This window comes from Alternaria metachromatica, assembly GCF_023757995.1.
Source record: "Alternaria metachromatica strain BMP 0045 chromosome Unknown scaffold_24, whole genome shotgun sequence".
Classification (NCBI taxonomy): Eukaryota; Fungi; Ascomycota; class Dothideomycetes; order Pleosporales; family Pleosporaceae; genus Alternaria; species Alternaria metachromatica.
In genome coordinates this window covers 179773-194840 of record NW_026055515.1, presented here as the reverse complement: position 1 = coordinate 194840, position 15068 = coordinate 179773, and the positions used below count along the sequence as shown (strand labels likewise).

Here is a 15068-nt window from a genome sequence, read left to right as displayed (position 1 = left end):
ATGGCACCTCCACTCAATTCTCAAGATGATCGTGCAGCGTTCGTTGACGCTTGTATTAACAAGCGTAAGAAAGCGATGCATGCCTGGGAGTCACTTGGCTTGATCAGTGAGAAGTTACACGATGAGCAACACGGCTACTTTGTCAACAAGGAAAAGGCCGACAAGGCTAACGAACTGCAAAGAGTGGTTGAGGGAATAGCAAAGTCGTTCGCTACCTCGTATCGTGGCACCATTGAAGAACTCCATACTTACCTGGCTGAGGAGAATGCCTTCTCGGAAGATGTCCTCCGGCTCGGACAAGAATTTGGAGTGAAGATATGGGGCCGTATAGAAGACGGCGAAATACGCTCGTCAGGTGAATCCCAAGGAAACGGCATCGAGGAGCAGGACTGGGACGACCCGAAAGACCGCCAGAAGTGAGCACGTGATACGTTCTCATAAACAACTTTACTGACTCCTTCTCAGTATTCTGTTCTACATCCGATGCTGGCTCATATGTACCGTGGTCAGAGAATACAAGGCGACTCCACGAAAAGGGAAAGCGAAAGGGCGGACGAGGGACTTGAGTCCATCTCAAGATCAACAGAATGAAGATACCGTCGAAGATCTAGCAGAAATTGACAGCCCTAGAATCATAGGTGGATCGTTTCGGGCGCCAGAGCCACCACGTATGTATCCAACACCGGAACCACGCAGAGATACGACATTCACCAGTGCCAACGAGAAGACTACAAGCACCAGCTTCACCTCCGTGAATAACACCACCACATCGAGTAAGAGGAAAGCGCAATATTCCCACGAACGAACACCTTCTGGGAAGCTTCCGAAGCCTTCAAAGGGCGGTCGAACGATTCCTGTCCTCACTAATCAGTCACGAGATCCCTACTCGATCCCCATATCTCCTCCTGCTTTCTCTCCAATATCGCCTCCCGCGTTCCCGAACCTAGGCCGCTCATCGTTTGGAAGACGAAGAGAGACCACATACGACTCAGACGCGACTTGGGCACCGCCTCGTGAAGAAACTGCAGACGCGGAAACGGTGGTTGATGCGGAAGAGGTCCATCCCGGAGAAGTCGGTAAGTTCTTTACCCTAACAACAACACCGACCATTGAAACTGACCCTTATTAGACTCGCGCATCCAGAACGACATCGCCACATCCAACGCAGACGAGATGCAATACGAGTACGATAACGACGTCAACAACGCCGCCGGCCCATCAGGCACCTACCGAAACCCCCTCAGACAAGACTCCGTCATACCAGACACACAAACGCAAAACGATGCAGTAGACACTATCATCTACCCTTCAAGTGGCCAAATCATCCAAATCGACGATGACACATCAAGTGATGCATACACCGACGCCATAATCCGCTCTCTCATCTCCGACCCCTCCCCCACAACCAGACAAACGCGCATCTACCGTCTCGAACTCTACAGACTCCTTGTCTCCTACCTAAATGGTATCAAGAACTTCGATCCCACCAACTACGACTCCGCTGCCGAAGAACGCATGGACTTTCTGCTCAATCAATTTCACTGCACCGACGCTGATGCCTGGCATTCTGATCACAACGATAGCGCACTTCGCCTGCATCTCGCGTTCGAGAAGTGGATGAGTATGCGTCACCGTCTCGCCGCTTTTCGCAGCGTAACAGGATATTTTGGCCTGCCGGGGAGGCAGTGGGAGGAGTTTCTGAGGGGACTGGAAGATGTGCCGCATGCGGAGGCTATTTTGGCTTTTGTGGATCTGAAGGACGCCGGGGATGGGGAAGAGGGTGCGAGGGTGCTTGGTGATGGGTTTGATAATGATCTTATGATGATGTTTGATGGATTAACGAAGTTTCAGGATTGTAATGGGCCGGAGGCTTTCAAGGGTGTGAGGAAGTTTAATGAGAGGTTGTTGGTGTGGTTTAGGGATGAGTGAATGGGTGGAGGTAGACACAATACAAACCACACAGAAGACGCAACTGAGACGATATATGATGCGCTTGCTAGTTTGAGATTCCTGACTATGAAGTCCTGAGGTCAGGCAAAGGCTTTGGACAACCATGAGGTACATGGACTGATCACACCTGCATAGTTCGGAACGTTGTAGTACCTAGGCACCTAGGCAGTGTAGGATCTCTCGCCCACACAGCTTTGCAGCGACCACGCATTCGCCGTTCGTGATCAAGCTCTCCATGATTGCGACCATTCCTTCTTGCTTCCAGTCAGCCAATAACTACCAGACTTGTCACGACACGCAGCAATCATCCGGCCCAAGGTCCAGCGCTGGCGCGGAGGGCGATTGCTTCGATCGAGCTTTCGAGAATGCACGAGCGGGAAAGTGGGTAGAAACTCAAAGTGACTCGCGAATAGAAGTAGGCGCGGATCTCGTCGCAGAGGAAGCGACATGTCATAGATAGCTCGGTTGGTGCCATTTGGTCGATGTAGGTGATTAGTTGCTCTTGTGGGTGCGCAGTCCGATTCTGCTTAGGTACATGGCGGCAGAGATGTTCGTAGATCTCGTAGCGCAGCTCTTTGGGGAGACGGAGGAGAGGGCTTGAGGGAGTGGATGGAGACATGATGGGTGGTGTGAGAGTAGGCGGGAGATGACGTGGATTGGGTTGAGGGTACGAAGGTCTGTTTAGACAGTTGGATAGAAGATGGTAAGAAGGAGGCAGATTCATGACAGTCAGGTACTTTCAGAAGGTGACATGTGGGTTGGCATCGTGGTACGCCTTGTGATGCATGATGACGTACTACCTGGTGTGCTTTGGGTGATCTGGTTATGGACGAAGAGGTCGGGTTTGCAATATCCCAGAGCCTGACGTTCTCAAGCGGCGTAACCAACAGTAAACTATTGAATGCGTCATTGTCACTAGCAGGCCACAAGTAACTCAAAGAAAGACCACAACATTCGGACAGAAGCATAGAATTGTTACATTTTCCGTCCTTGCTCCAACGCCGTGCGAATGCAAGTCATGTAAAAGAGGCATATTACATATTCCATATCTAACTCCACAGCCTCAGCGTTCCATCCGCACCAGCCGACACACACCACGGCTCTCTAGGATGCCAATCGAGACCCATAACACCCAACCTGCTCTTGACCTTATGCCCGCGCAGTACCTTTAAAGGAACAATTGTAGCGTTCTCCATGAGGTCACCCACAACCTTTCCGTGGAAGATCTGGATAGTGCCGTCGTCGGAAGTATCGGCGAAGAGGGAGAGACCGCCTTGGTGGAAGCGTACTGAGCGGATGGCTTCCTTGTGGAAACGGAGGGTCTTGTAGGGTTTGTTGGAGAGGTCGAGGTCGTGCCAGAGGAGACGCTGGATGGGGAGTTAGTGTATGTTTTATTGATGTGACGATATACGTAGAGCTTACCTTGTCGTATGTTCCGACAATGATGTTGTCACCACCGGGGTGCACGTCGATGGATGAAATCCATTTAGCACCTGGTTGCAGGATCTTGACGAGTTCCTGCTTGGCGAGATCGTAGCTGCGGATGGTGTTGCGGGTGGCGACGAAGAAGATGGCTTTGGAGGGGTGGAATTGGGCGGTTTGCGCGATACCCTTGAGACGGCGGAAGGGTAGTTGGGTGAGATGTTTCGAGACTGTGTGGATGGCTACTGCTGTGCTTTGACCGCGGGGCGATACCGTGGCGAAGTAGTCTCCTCTCCGGTGCCAGTTGACTATCTTGACTGCTGCTCGGACTTCGATTTGGACGAGAACGCCCTTATTCTCCAGACGGAGTCCGGGACGGCTCCACTTGCCTGGTGCTGCTTTAGGTGCCTCGCCGAATGTTGTTGTGGTGGGCTTCGAGGCTGCGTAACCCCAACCGGCGTCGAGAACCTCGCGACTGGCTTGCTCAACGTCCGGTGAAAGAAGTGTGAAGGGTACGATTAGGTAGACGTTCTCGCCGCAAGCAGTAGCTACTACCGATGTCTCCTTGGTGGGTCTCCATTGTACTGCATCCACGGCCTCCTCATCTGACAGCTTTGCGTTCCAGACCTGGCGACCAGTCAATAGCTCCCAGATCCTTACGTAGCCGTCGTCACCCCCACTGGCAACAAAGATACCGTTAGGATCAACCGAAACACAACGAACACGTCCTTCTTGTCCGCGGTATATCGCTGCGCATGTAGTCGGGAAAGGCTTGAGCTCTTCGGGGTTCGGCAGCTTAGGTAGCAGTGATTCAGGGTCGATGTTGAGTCGGTTTCTCCGGATACGGGGAGCCAAGTAGAGATCCAAGCTTCGCTCAAACCGTTCCTTGACGAATGTCTCGTAACCAGGAACCTTGCGCAGGGCATCGTAGTTCTTGGGCAGGAAGTCTGTCTCCCGCTCCTCATCATCTTGTTCCAACCACTTCTGCTCCTCAACCTTATCCGGTAGGTACTCGGGCGGTGGGTGGTAACTCGCTTCGTAGCCAGGCGGTGGCAGCTTGGGTGCTGGGATGTGCATTGTGTTGTCGGGGCGGGGCTTCTCGTCCGCCCATACGTCAAAGGTGAAAACGTCTTGCTCTTCCTCCTGCTCCTCCGGTGCCCTGTATGGCTTGATGCGGCCTTCCCTAATCGCCTTGACGATCTTCATGACGCGCTTCGCCTCGTGCTTGGAGGGAATGAATCGTCGCTTGGGCTCTGGCGCAGCGCTCAGTGGCATGATCTCCGTGTTGACGCCAGAGAAGTACGCGACCATCTCTGGGTATGGATCGTACCCATCCTCCACAATCTCATTCCTTGTGAGCCTCTTGAGTACGTCCAGCTCCTCGGGCGACAGGTTCAGCGGTTTTCCTGTCTGGGGATCCGTCAAGCCTGTCCAACCCTTGGGTATGTCGATACTGTCCAGCAGCGCATCCAGCGCCTCTCCCTTAGCCGGGCGCATGATCTTCTTGCCGTTGATATCGTAGCCAATATGCGGGTATTCATCGTAGTACTTGAGGTCGATGTTGCCGATCGTGTTGGTAGCTTCGGCGTCCGAATCGTCGGATTCGTACACCGGGTCGATCTCTTTGTAGATGTAACGAGTGTTGCCGTGCGCATCGGTGGTGACAGTGTAGTTGGGCTTCAGGTCTTCATCGTCTTCTAGTTCCCCATTTGCGCCACCCACGTCCAGATCCATCTCGTGTGTGGGTACTCCATTCTTCTTGCGCAGTGGAACATCCGAGGTATTCAAGTTGCGCATTTCCTCACGAATCTGCTCTGCATCGCTGTCTTCCTCCTCCTCTTCGTCTTCGTCGGAAAGACCCTCAATCACACTGCTAGCATCGGTATCGGCGCCTTCATCTTGGCTGTCGTCCGAGTCGTCCTCAGAATGCGACAGGATGCCCTCGAGCAGCCCATCGGCCAATTCACCTTCCGAGTCACTGGGCTCAGGCGCCGGGCGCGTCACGACCTTTCTCTTGCGCGGGTTGACTGACATTTTGGGCGTTTGATGTTTCCTCCTCACGTTCACCGCGGACTGTCGCAACTTCCCAAAAATTATCGCTAGCGTCCAAGATTTCGGTTTTAGCGCGTCGCACGTGCCAGGCTGCCATCAGCCAAGCATATCCTCGGAGACTCTACAGCAACTTTATCGCAAACTCCGCAACTCCAACTCTCTGTTTACCCCACGCAATTGCAACCACCACCCGCATCTGCTACGCCAAGACGCCACTCCAGACTGATTGCAGCAGTAATTCCACCGACTCACCATGGCGACGCGCCACTCTGACTACGATCGTAGGCGCCATTCCCCGCGCCGCGACCGCGGAGATCGGGGAGACCGCTATGGCGAAGGCCGCTTCAGAGACGACCGTGACCGCCGAGACCGCCGCGATGACCGTCGAGAGCCTGACCGTCGAGACCGTGACCGCGGCGACACGTACCGTCGTCGTTCGCGCTCCCCGCCTCGCCGCCGCGACCGATCCCGTGACCGAGGAGACCGTGCCGACCGTGGAGACAGCTACAGGCGCGACCGCGACGGTGATAGGGACAGGCGTCGCCGCTCTACTTCCCGCCGCCCTGGTTCCCGTTCATCTGCCACACCTGCACCAGGCTCAGACAGCTGGAGGCGCGATGACGGCAGACGCGACGACAGCAGGCGCGATCGGCTAGATCACTCCTCGCGCGACGACAGGAAGAAAGACCCCGAGACCCAAGCCAAGGACAAGCTTGCAGACCGCGCTGCGAAGCTGGCTGAGTGGAAGAAGCTCAATGCCGAGCGCCTGCTCAAAGAGAAGACCGACACACCTGGATCCGGCGCCTCGCCAGCTGCTACTGCACCTGCAACCCCGTCAGTCACTGCGACGCCCCCGCCAGCTCCGGCATCTGAGGCCAAGCTTGTTGATACCGCTAAGACCAAAGTCATTCCACAGAAGAGTGCTACTGAGAAAGTCAAGCAGAAGCAGCCCGAGAAGTCGACCTTCAGACTGGATGCTTCCGCCGCAGCCCGTCCTCTGGACATGGCCAAGCCTGCAGGCAAGACTGTCACCAACGCTAGCAGTATGTTCATCCCAACCCCTCTTTTCACGAACCACAAGCTTACACGTACAGACGTTCCCATTGTTAAGGGCAATGGTAACATTGGCTCGTTCGGTCTCAAGACTAAGACTGCTGCTGAGACCGAGGAAGAGAATTCCAGAAAGGCATTGCTCGACGAGGAAGGCCCGACCCGCAAGCGCAAGCTACAGGCTCTACCCGAATTCGACGCCAACGAGGCACCTCTGCTCGAAGCCGACGGCGACAACGCGGACTCTCCAATGAGTGACATCGGCAGTGATGACGAGAACAACGCGGAGCTTCAGGCTCGCCTTGAGAAGCGTCGCGCTGAGATCGCCAACGAGAACCAAGAGGACACTGCCATGGAAGAGGCAACTGCTGTCGAAGCCCCTGCCGACGACAAGATGGAAGTTGACGAAAATGCAGGCGCCGAAGAAGATGACGTCGATCCTCTCGATGCCTTCATGGCCGATCTCACTGAGCCACAACCAAGCCGCGGGGCTCCTTCGGGTCAGACTATGTTTGCTGACGAGCTTGAGACTGTCGAGACTTCCGTCGAACATGAGGACCTTAACGAACTTCGCGCTGCCAAGAAAAAGAAGAAGAAGGAGGTGCCTACCGTCAACCACGATAAAGTTGAGTACGAACCGTTTAGGAAAGACTTCTACACTGAGCCCTCCGAAGTTGCACAGATGACACCTGAGGAGGTCGCAGATCTTCGCCACGAGCTCGACGGCATCAAAGTCAAGCCTGATGACGTTCCCCGTCCTGTCACCAAGTGGGCGCAGATGGGTCTGCTGCAAGCTACCATGGACGTCTTCACCAAGATCGGCTACGAGAGGCCTACAGGTATCCAGTCTCAAGGTGTACCCGCAATTCTCTCTGGCCGAGATCTCATCGGAGTCGCCAAGACCGGTTCTGGGAAGACACTTGCATTCGGTATCCCCATGATTCGTCATGTCCTTGATCAACGCCCACTGAAACCAACTGACGGGCCTATCGGACTGATTCTCGCCCCAACCCGAGAGCTAGCACTGCAGATTGTCAACGAGCTCAAGCCATTCCTTGCAGCATCGGGTGTTACCATCAAGTGTGCCTATGGTGGTCAGCCCATCTCTGAACAAATTGCTATGATCAAGCGTGGTGGCATCCACATCCTATGTGCAACTCCTGGCAGAATGATTGATCTGACCAACGTCAACCAAGGACGAGTGCTTTCTTTCCGCCGCATCACTTACGTTGTCCTTGATGAAGCTGATCGCATGTTCGATATGGGCTTCGAGCCTCAAGTCATGAAGATTCTTGCGAATGTACGTCCTGATCGCCAAACTGTCCTCTTCTCAGCAACTATGCCCAAGAACATGCAATCTTTGGCTCGCAAAGCACTGCACAACCCAGCCGAGATTACCATCGGTGGTAAGAGCAAGGTAGCTCCCGAGATCACTCAGATCATCTCTGTTGTACCGAACAGTTATGAGAAGAAGATCAACAAGACTCTACTGTATCTTGGTCAGTTGTTCTCTGAAGACGAGAATGCCCAGGTATTGATCTTCACTGAGCGGCAAGAGACAGCCGAAGATCTCCTGTCCAAGCTTTACAAGTCTAAGTATTTCTCCGTCAACACGATTCACGGAGCTAAAGATCAGACTGATCGTAACGAAGCGATCAACGACTTCAAGCAAGGTGTTCTTTCGATTCTCATTGCCACATCTGTAGCCGCCCGTGGACTTGATGTCCCCGGACTGGCTATGGTCTTGAACTTTGATTCACCAACCCATTTAGAAGATTACGTGCACCGCTGCGGACGTACCGGCCGTGCTGGCAACAAAGGTACCGCTGTTACGCTTATCGAGAACCCCGGTCAAGAGCGCTTCGCTCTTCACATCGTCAAGGCACTCAAGGAGAGCGGTACAGAAGTGCCTCCAGAGCTCCAGGAGATGGCTAACACATTCCATGAGAAGGCCAAGGCAGGTACCGAGAAGTACTATGGCGGTTTCGGCGGCAAGGGCCTCGATAAGCTGGATGCAGCACGCGCACTCGAGAAGAAGCGCGAGAAGCGTCAACTCAAGCTGGAAGGCGTTGACGAGAGTGAAGACGAGGAAGAGATTGCACCACTCATCAAGAAGCCCGAGGTCGCTGGCCCCGCTGGTGTTGTTAACGCTTCTGGTCCTGCTGCAGCTGCCGAAGAAGATCAACCACACTGGATGAAGCTGCTGAACAGCAAGATTGTGGTCAGCAAGACTGAGCGCCCCGACGCAGCCGCTTCTGGCAAGCCGATGACCGCGCGCGAGCGAGCCATGGCCGCTGCTTCCAAGGTCGACGGCAGGCTGAGCAAGAAGGGTATGATCCACGCGGGTCAGCCCATCGATAACAAGGGCCCCGATGCTGGTCTCTACCACTCAACCATCGAGATCAACGACTTTCCTCAGAAGGCTCGATGGGCCGTCACCAACCGCACCAACGTCGCCAAGATTCTGGAGCAGACTGGTGTTTCCATCACGACCAAGGGCAACTACTACCCCTCTCCCAAGCAGCCTGGTGAGAATGATCTACCCAAGTTGTACATTCTCGTCGAGGGTGACACCGAGAACATTGTCACTCAGGCTATGATGGAGCTTACTCGTCTTCTGCGCGAGGGAACCATTGCGGCTGAAGATGCCTCCGCGACTCGTGGTCCTACCGGCCGTTACAGTGTGGTTTGAGAAGTTTTACTTCCGTAAGGTATGCTCGATTTTCTCTCTTTCATTTCAGCGTTGCTTTCTCAGCGTTGCTTTCTTTTCCATGGCGTCAGTTCACTGCATTGGGAGGAATGGTCAAATGGATGGATGGGAAGGGCATTGGACGGAGTTGAAGGTTTCGACAAAACACGATCGTGCTTCGATGCATGCCGCGCGGCTGTACCAAAACGTAAGTTCTCACCCAATTGCTCCATTCAGAAGTTTCGTTGATTTACCCAACCGTCGCAGGTTTCTACTCGGTCACTGAGCCGCTGTCAGGCAACGAAATCACTGTACATTAATGGGCTTGGCAACACGGTTCGCTGATATGCGATGTGCGGGAAGGGGAGTGGAGGCTTGACTCTGGTAGTTCTGGTAAAATATGTCTGGTGCGAAGGAGTGAGGTCTTGACTCTGGTGCTTTCCATGCAGCCTGATATGGCACGAGAGTGTAGCTTAAGATAGCCTTCTGTATGAGAGGCATTTTTGTCTACCACATGAATTTCTTCGCGTGTTCCTAACCCACCATACCTCGCGCTGCATACTCCAACTTGCCTGGCGGCACTGACTCCCGATCTCCGGAGACGTGACACTGCATCGCGACCTCATAGCGGGCCTCTTCGCCGATCCTATATACTTCATCAATAAATCTCAACTCAACATCATGTTCTGCGCGACAATCAATATATGCAGATGCGAACCGACATTCGTTCATTCCTCAGACCCAAATGCGTGGTGTACGACTACGCCGTATTGCCCTGAACACTGATGACGCAGCTCTACAGGACCCACGCCGCACCGCACTGACGCCATATCGCCTCTCAGGCTGCAGCTGCAGCTGCATCATCTGAAAAACCCTCCTCGGGGGTATATCCATCGGAATATGTATGTGTAGGTGTAATGGCGCCATAGCTGCATGTCGCATATTGCATACTGCATCTCCCGCTCCCTCTCTCATCCTCCCCTCCATCCTTCATCCTCCATCCGCCGAACCTCACGCCGCAACACTGCATATCTCCTTCGCGTGCATCTCCGCCTATTTTAGGCCCGGCGTCCAGGACCACCTGCAGGGTCGATACATGTCTTAACGAGGAGCGAAAAGCGAACCTGGACTATTCTGTTGATGATGCAGATGCAGGTGTAAGGCGCGTACGTGCGTGCGTGCGTGCTCGCTCGCAGAAAAGACGCACAGCACAGCCCTGCCGCCCCCAAACGCCACTCGCTCCAGCTGGATCTGGAGATCCCTTCGTCTCGGATGCGGCTCGGCGAACCCAGGTTCAGGGCGGGTTTTACAGAATGGGGGTGTAGTGGTGGAGGGTGCATGGCGAAGGATGCACGCGGTAGGGTAGGTCTGCGGAAGGACGTTCCGCGGGGTTTGGTTGGTTGGTAGGGTTCTCGTTGGAGAGGGTGGGGACTTGGTGAAGGGTAGGTGGGGTGAGGTTTGCGGTCAATCTTTCATGTATTGGACTGATTTTTGGTCGCTGAAGAGGTCGAAGGAATTGTTTCTGGTTAAGGAAGCGGTCGGAGGAAGTGTAGTAGGTTGATTAGCTGAGGCGTTGGAGGTATCCTTGCGCAATTAGGCGTTCGACGTCGCCTTGCCGGACGTAGAATTGGGAGTTTTTGGTAAGGGTTATTGAGCTGTGACGTCGGTTAGCTGTACCGACTAGTATACAATGTTTCGGATGCGGAAGAAAGGGTCGTAGGCTTCGGCATGCCGAGATGGCGGTCACGTACCCGTACTCTGTTTGGATCTCTCCTGCGTCCTTCAAGACGCGCACGTCGATGAAGAGATCGCGCGGCGGCTCCAGACTCCCCGTTAAATCGATATCCGTCCATTGCCCCTTGTACGCAGCAAGTAAATCGCTGTATTGCCTCACATACTCCTCCTCTTCAGGACTGAGACTACTCTCTTCTTTCCCGCCTCCAGCGCCCATTCCACTGCCCCTCCCCCCTTCTCCGCTATGGTCCTTGCTGCCCTGTTGTTCCAGCACGTCGACGCCCTCCCAGCAGTATTCTTCGAGCTTGTCGCTCCGCACGCGGTGGTAGGCGAGTAGACAGCGCTTGTTCCGGCGCATGCAGAGGTGGTTTACGAGGAGGGCGCAGGCGGTTTCGGGGGATGCGCTGGGGTTGAAAGACCCGCTGTAGGGGGCGAGGATGGATGAAACGTCTTTGTCGAGGTCGCGCACTTCGCGTACTATGGAGCGTGTGAGCTCTGAGGCGTAGGGTGGGAGATGGGGGAGGGCGAGGGTGCGTTTGGCGTTTTGGACCTGGAGGTGTTAGAGGAGCTGTATAGTAGCGGGATAAGGATAATGCAGTTTTACCAACTTATTGGCCGCTTCTCCATACATGGCTGTGATTTGATGTGTGTTCGTGTTCGTGTCCTGGATCCCTGAACGTCTTTCTTTGGTGGTACAGAGATGTGACGATCAAGCAAACGCGACTGTCACTGCAATTTGCAGGTAAGATGCGTAGAAGTTGTAAGCTACTCTGAATAGAAAGATCGCTGTGAGTTTAACTGTGCAGCTTGTTATTTGAAGATGTACTAAAGATTGAATGGTTCAAGCGAGAGCAATCGGCGCATGCGATGTAACAGTAACATTTGTTGGACCCTCCGAAGGCAGGCGCGTTCCTGACGCGGGGGCAGGTGGGGCGGGGACGGGTCTTGGCTTGTCGAGTCCAACTTCAAACCTCTTCTGGCAATCCCTTTCACAACGCCAGCAATCCCCGCAACCTCATTCGCCAGCATCGCCAAACTCTCGGCTGGCATCATGTATGCTATCACACACACGGAAAGATGGATCGGTAATACGCACGATGAACACGACATCACGTCAGCGTCGCGTCGAGAGAAGAGCGAAGGAAGATTGACCTAATATGTACATCTCGATCTACGCATGCGATAACACCATGTCTAAATGCTCTAAGCCCCCGAGCTTTTGGTCCGATCAACGCCTTGTATGCTGCCCACCATGGAAGCGCTCATCAGAAACCACCCAACGATGCTGAAAAGAACGGTAATAGCTGTGAACGACGTCGCACGTAAGCGTAAGAGCAACATAACCACCCAGAATGCACTAGCTAACGTGATATAGATCACTGCTCACCCATCCACTTATCAAACTCCGACTCTTGTTCGAGCGACACCATAGTCGGGTCTGACTGCCAAGCTTGGTATTCATCATGCGGAAGATCCAACAAGCCATCAAGGTTGTGTTGCTCAAGCCTATCCTCTTGCATGTCCGGATGAGGATTCCGGTATACGGCGTTCTGCAGCGCTGAAGGGTCGATGTCTGAATGACTTCCTCCGTCGTAAGCCAACAGCAATGGATCCAGCTGCCCCTCGTCGAATGATGAACTCATGTTCGGGTGTAGCTGTTGCAGAAGATCGTTCGCATTACCTCCAGGCAATCCCAGCATTGATGGATTCGAGTGGAACTGCATGGAAGAGGATGGCGTGTCTACCCTCCTCATATGCATGTCGTCTGCGTAGGTCGGACTGATCTGCATATTCGGGTAGGCGGCAGTCTGGTAGTACTGATTGTAGAGCTCGTTGTGGCTTATCGGCATCGGCATCGGTCGCCCTTCGTTTGTCATCTCCCAGGACGATCGGTTGATACCATTACCATTCGGTCCGAACGACTGATCGAAGTACTCTACAGCAACACCATTTGACGGGTAGCTAAATGATCGATCGATTCTCCTGGCCTGTCGAGGACGAGACCTGCCACCACCGGGAGCCCATTCGGCATCGTCAAGGTCGCTAGGTTCTTCTTCGTCGGACCACTCACTTCTTCGCTTACGAGCCGGCGCTGCTGTCTTGCTAGGCGAGAACTTGTACGTCGGGTGTGCGTTTTGGTGGTTGATCCTCTCGATCTTTGCGTACTCGTTGTATAGCTCGCGAATCTCCGGCGGCTCCAGCGGCCAGCTCTCCCCCGCTACGGACGATACGACTTGATGATTGTTTTGAAGACACCATGACTTGGCCCTTTCCGCAAACGCCGACCGGTACAGCATGAACGAGTTCATGGGACGAGTGATGTATCCATTCCTCTTCTCAACTTCGCGTCTCCTGACATCCGCTGGCCTGTTCACCCATTCCTCCATATTCTTGACCGGGATATGATGCAGCTCCTTCGTCAGTATGCTCAACGGCGCAGTAAGCTTGGGCGTCTTGTGCTTCTCGTTCTTCGGTGCTTTCGGCTTCTTCACTCTCGGTGTCGCTTTCCGTCTAGGGCTGATCTCATTCAGGCGTGGAGAACTGGACGATGTTGTTGCTCGTCCGCTTCGAGTTGTCCTGCGTCCGGAATCCTCATCGTTCGCGGATCTTGGTGTCGGTGGCGAGAACAAGGCTTGCTCGTTCTATCATCTATTAGCAATCGGGTCAGAAGCAACCGGCGACATTACCTACCTGCATGCCGTTATACGGCCCGTTCTGGTAATACTCCGCTGGTGGACCATATCCCTCCTGTACCTCGATCAGCATGGTTACATGTGTGAAGACGCAGGGACTCTTACATATTGTATACCTAGTCCGAGCCCACGAGGATGGTTGTCGGCATGTGACGCATGTGAAGGGATCCCTTCGTGCGCCACCGAGCCTGGCGAGCCGTACCCTGTCTCACCGAACGAATAGCCGCGATCGACGCCATATTGCGCAACTGGATGCAGCCCGGACTGGTAATCTGACCCAGCATTCGGTGGGGTCGGAGGATGTTGTTGGACGAGCGTGTCACCCCTCATCATGGCGAGTGTTGACGCACAAGTTAGTTGCTGCGACAGTGGAGATTGCGGACTGCCGATTGGCCTTGTTTTCGGACTCAACGCAACGCTTAAGCGATGGAGATCGATAGTTGAACAGAGCAAGCGCAACTGCAATTGATGGAATGACTCTTCTGTTGGTCAAAGGCCGTGCAACATGAAGACCGAAGGATTTTGTTGCTGGTGGATACCGAGATGCGTTCGTTGGTCTCTCGAGAAGATGCTGGATCAGACTGTTCTGTTCCAGATATTGTACTGGATATGTGTCAGTACGTCCAGCGAATGCGTCGCTCTTTGCTGGGTTTGCTTCACCGCAATGATGCATAGCAGTTCGCAAAGTGTTCAGGGAACGAACCTGTTGCAGTTACCCGCTTCTCACCGGCACCAAGGCTTTGGTGCAGAGACAATCAGCGTGGACGACTATGCGATACCAACTTGCAAGTCAGACACCGCCGTACTGTTTGAGTTGTGTTGTTCCGGCCCGTGTCTCTTTGTGGCGAAGGCAGAGCTCGAGCAAAGTGTGAAGGGCAAATCAACGGAGAAGGATTCTTTGTCCGGGATCAGTCGCCAGAAGGTATTTGTAGCGACTACACAACCTCGAGGTCGACTGCTCACGTATGTGTATAGTGTACTTAGTCGTCTGAACATGGACAAAGGCACTACCGGATTGGTGTTGGCTGGGCGCGCTTGACACACTCAGACGTCGCGCTGCTTTTGGCCTGCGAACCTCTCAAGCGATGAACTACCTGTGAAATGGCGCAAGACCTAGCCTTCTGGTCCGTTCACGTTTCGAAGTCGAAAATATCATGTCCGTCCTGTTGTGGGGTTGAAAGCGGCCCTCAGCCCCTCCACATCGACAGCTATAGACGGAAGCTACTCTCAATCTAGGCGCCCTTCCTTTCAAATCGCCTACCCCAAGAAGCTGTCTACCAATCTTAGCAGGGGTGTACTATGGCTTGCAGCAGTCATGTGCACTGGGCGCTCGCTATAGCAAGCCACACGCTCACTGGTATCTTTAGCCTCCAGAACGACCCCTGAAGTTATGTTCCGCCAGAACATGGGCTGCATTCCTGCACCAATTGCATCACCGGGGGCTCGCGGTCCCCTTTCCCAGCAACCAATGACATAGA

General features: G+C 53.9%; 5 protein-coding genes across 5 annotated transcripts; 2 read left to right on the top strand and 3 right to left on the bottom strand.

Moving 5' to 3' along the window:
* Positions 1-1929, top strand: J4E83_008415 (uncharacterized protein; the record flags this gene model as incomplete). The annotated part of the gene is made up of 4 exons (XM_049335312.1): positions 1-416; positions 466-645; positions 697-1076; positions 1130-1929. The coding sequence occupies 4 exons, from the start codon at positions 1-3 to the stop codon at positions 1927-1929; spliced, it is 1776 nt and encodes a 591-aa protein (XP_049185578.1).
* Positions 1930-2999: 1070 nt separating this feature from the next.
* On the bottom strand, positions 3000-5406 carry ERB1 (Ribosome biogenesis protein erb1; the record flags this gene model as incomplete). The annotated part of the gene is made up of 2 exons (XM_049335311.1): positions 3000-3317; positions 3373-5406. 2 exons carry the CDS (start codon positions 5404-5406, stop codon positions 3000-3002), a joined length of 2352 nt encoding a protein of 783 aa, XP_049185577.1.
* A 271-nt stretch (positions 5407-5677) lies between these two features.
* PRP5 (pre-mRNA processing RNA-helicase) lies at positions 5678-9166 on the top strand (the record flags this gene model as incomplete). The annotated part of the gene is made up of 2 exons (XM_049335310.1): positions 5678-6467; positions 6519-9166. 2 exons carry the CDS (start codon positions 5678-5680, stop codon positions 9164-9166), a joined length of 3438 nt encoding a protein of 1145 aa, XP_049185576.1.
* A 1558-nt stretch (positions 9167-10724) lies between these two features.
* Positions 10725-11528, bottom strand: PSF1 (DNA replication protein psf1; the record flags this gene model as incomplete). Its single annotated transcript, XM_049335309.1, has 3 exons — positions 10725-10818; positions 10915-11447; positions 11502-11528. 3 exons carry the CDS (start codon positions 11526-11528, stop codon positions 10725-10727), a joined length of 654 nt encoding a protein of 217 aa, XP_049185575.1.
* Positions 11529-12273: 745 nt separating this feature from the next.
* Positions 12274-13663, bottom strand: J4E83_008411 (uncharacterized protein; the record flags this gene model as incomplete). Its single annotated transcript, XM_049335308.1, has 2 exons — positions 12274-13539; positions 13589-13663. 2 exons carry the CDS (start codon positions 13661-13663, stop codon positions 12274-12276), a joined length of 1341 nt encoding a protein of 446 aa, XP_049185574.1.
* Between the last annotated feature and the right edge of the window lie 1405 nt (positions 13664-15068).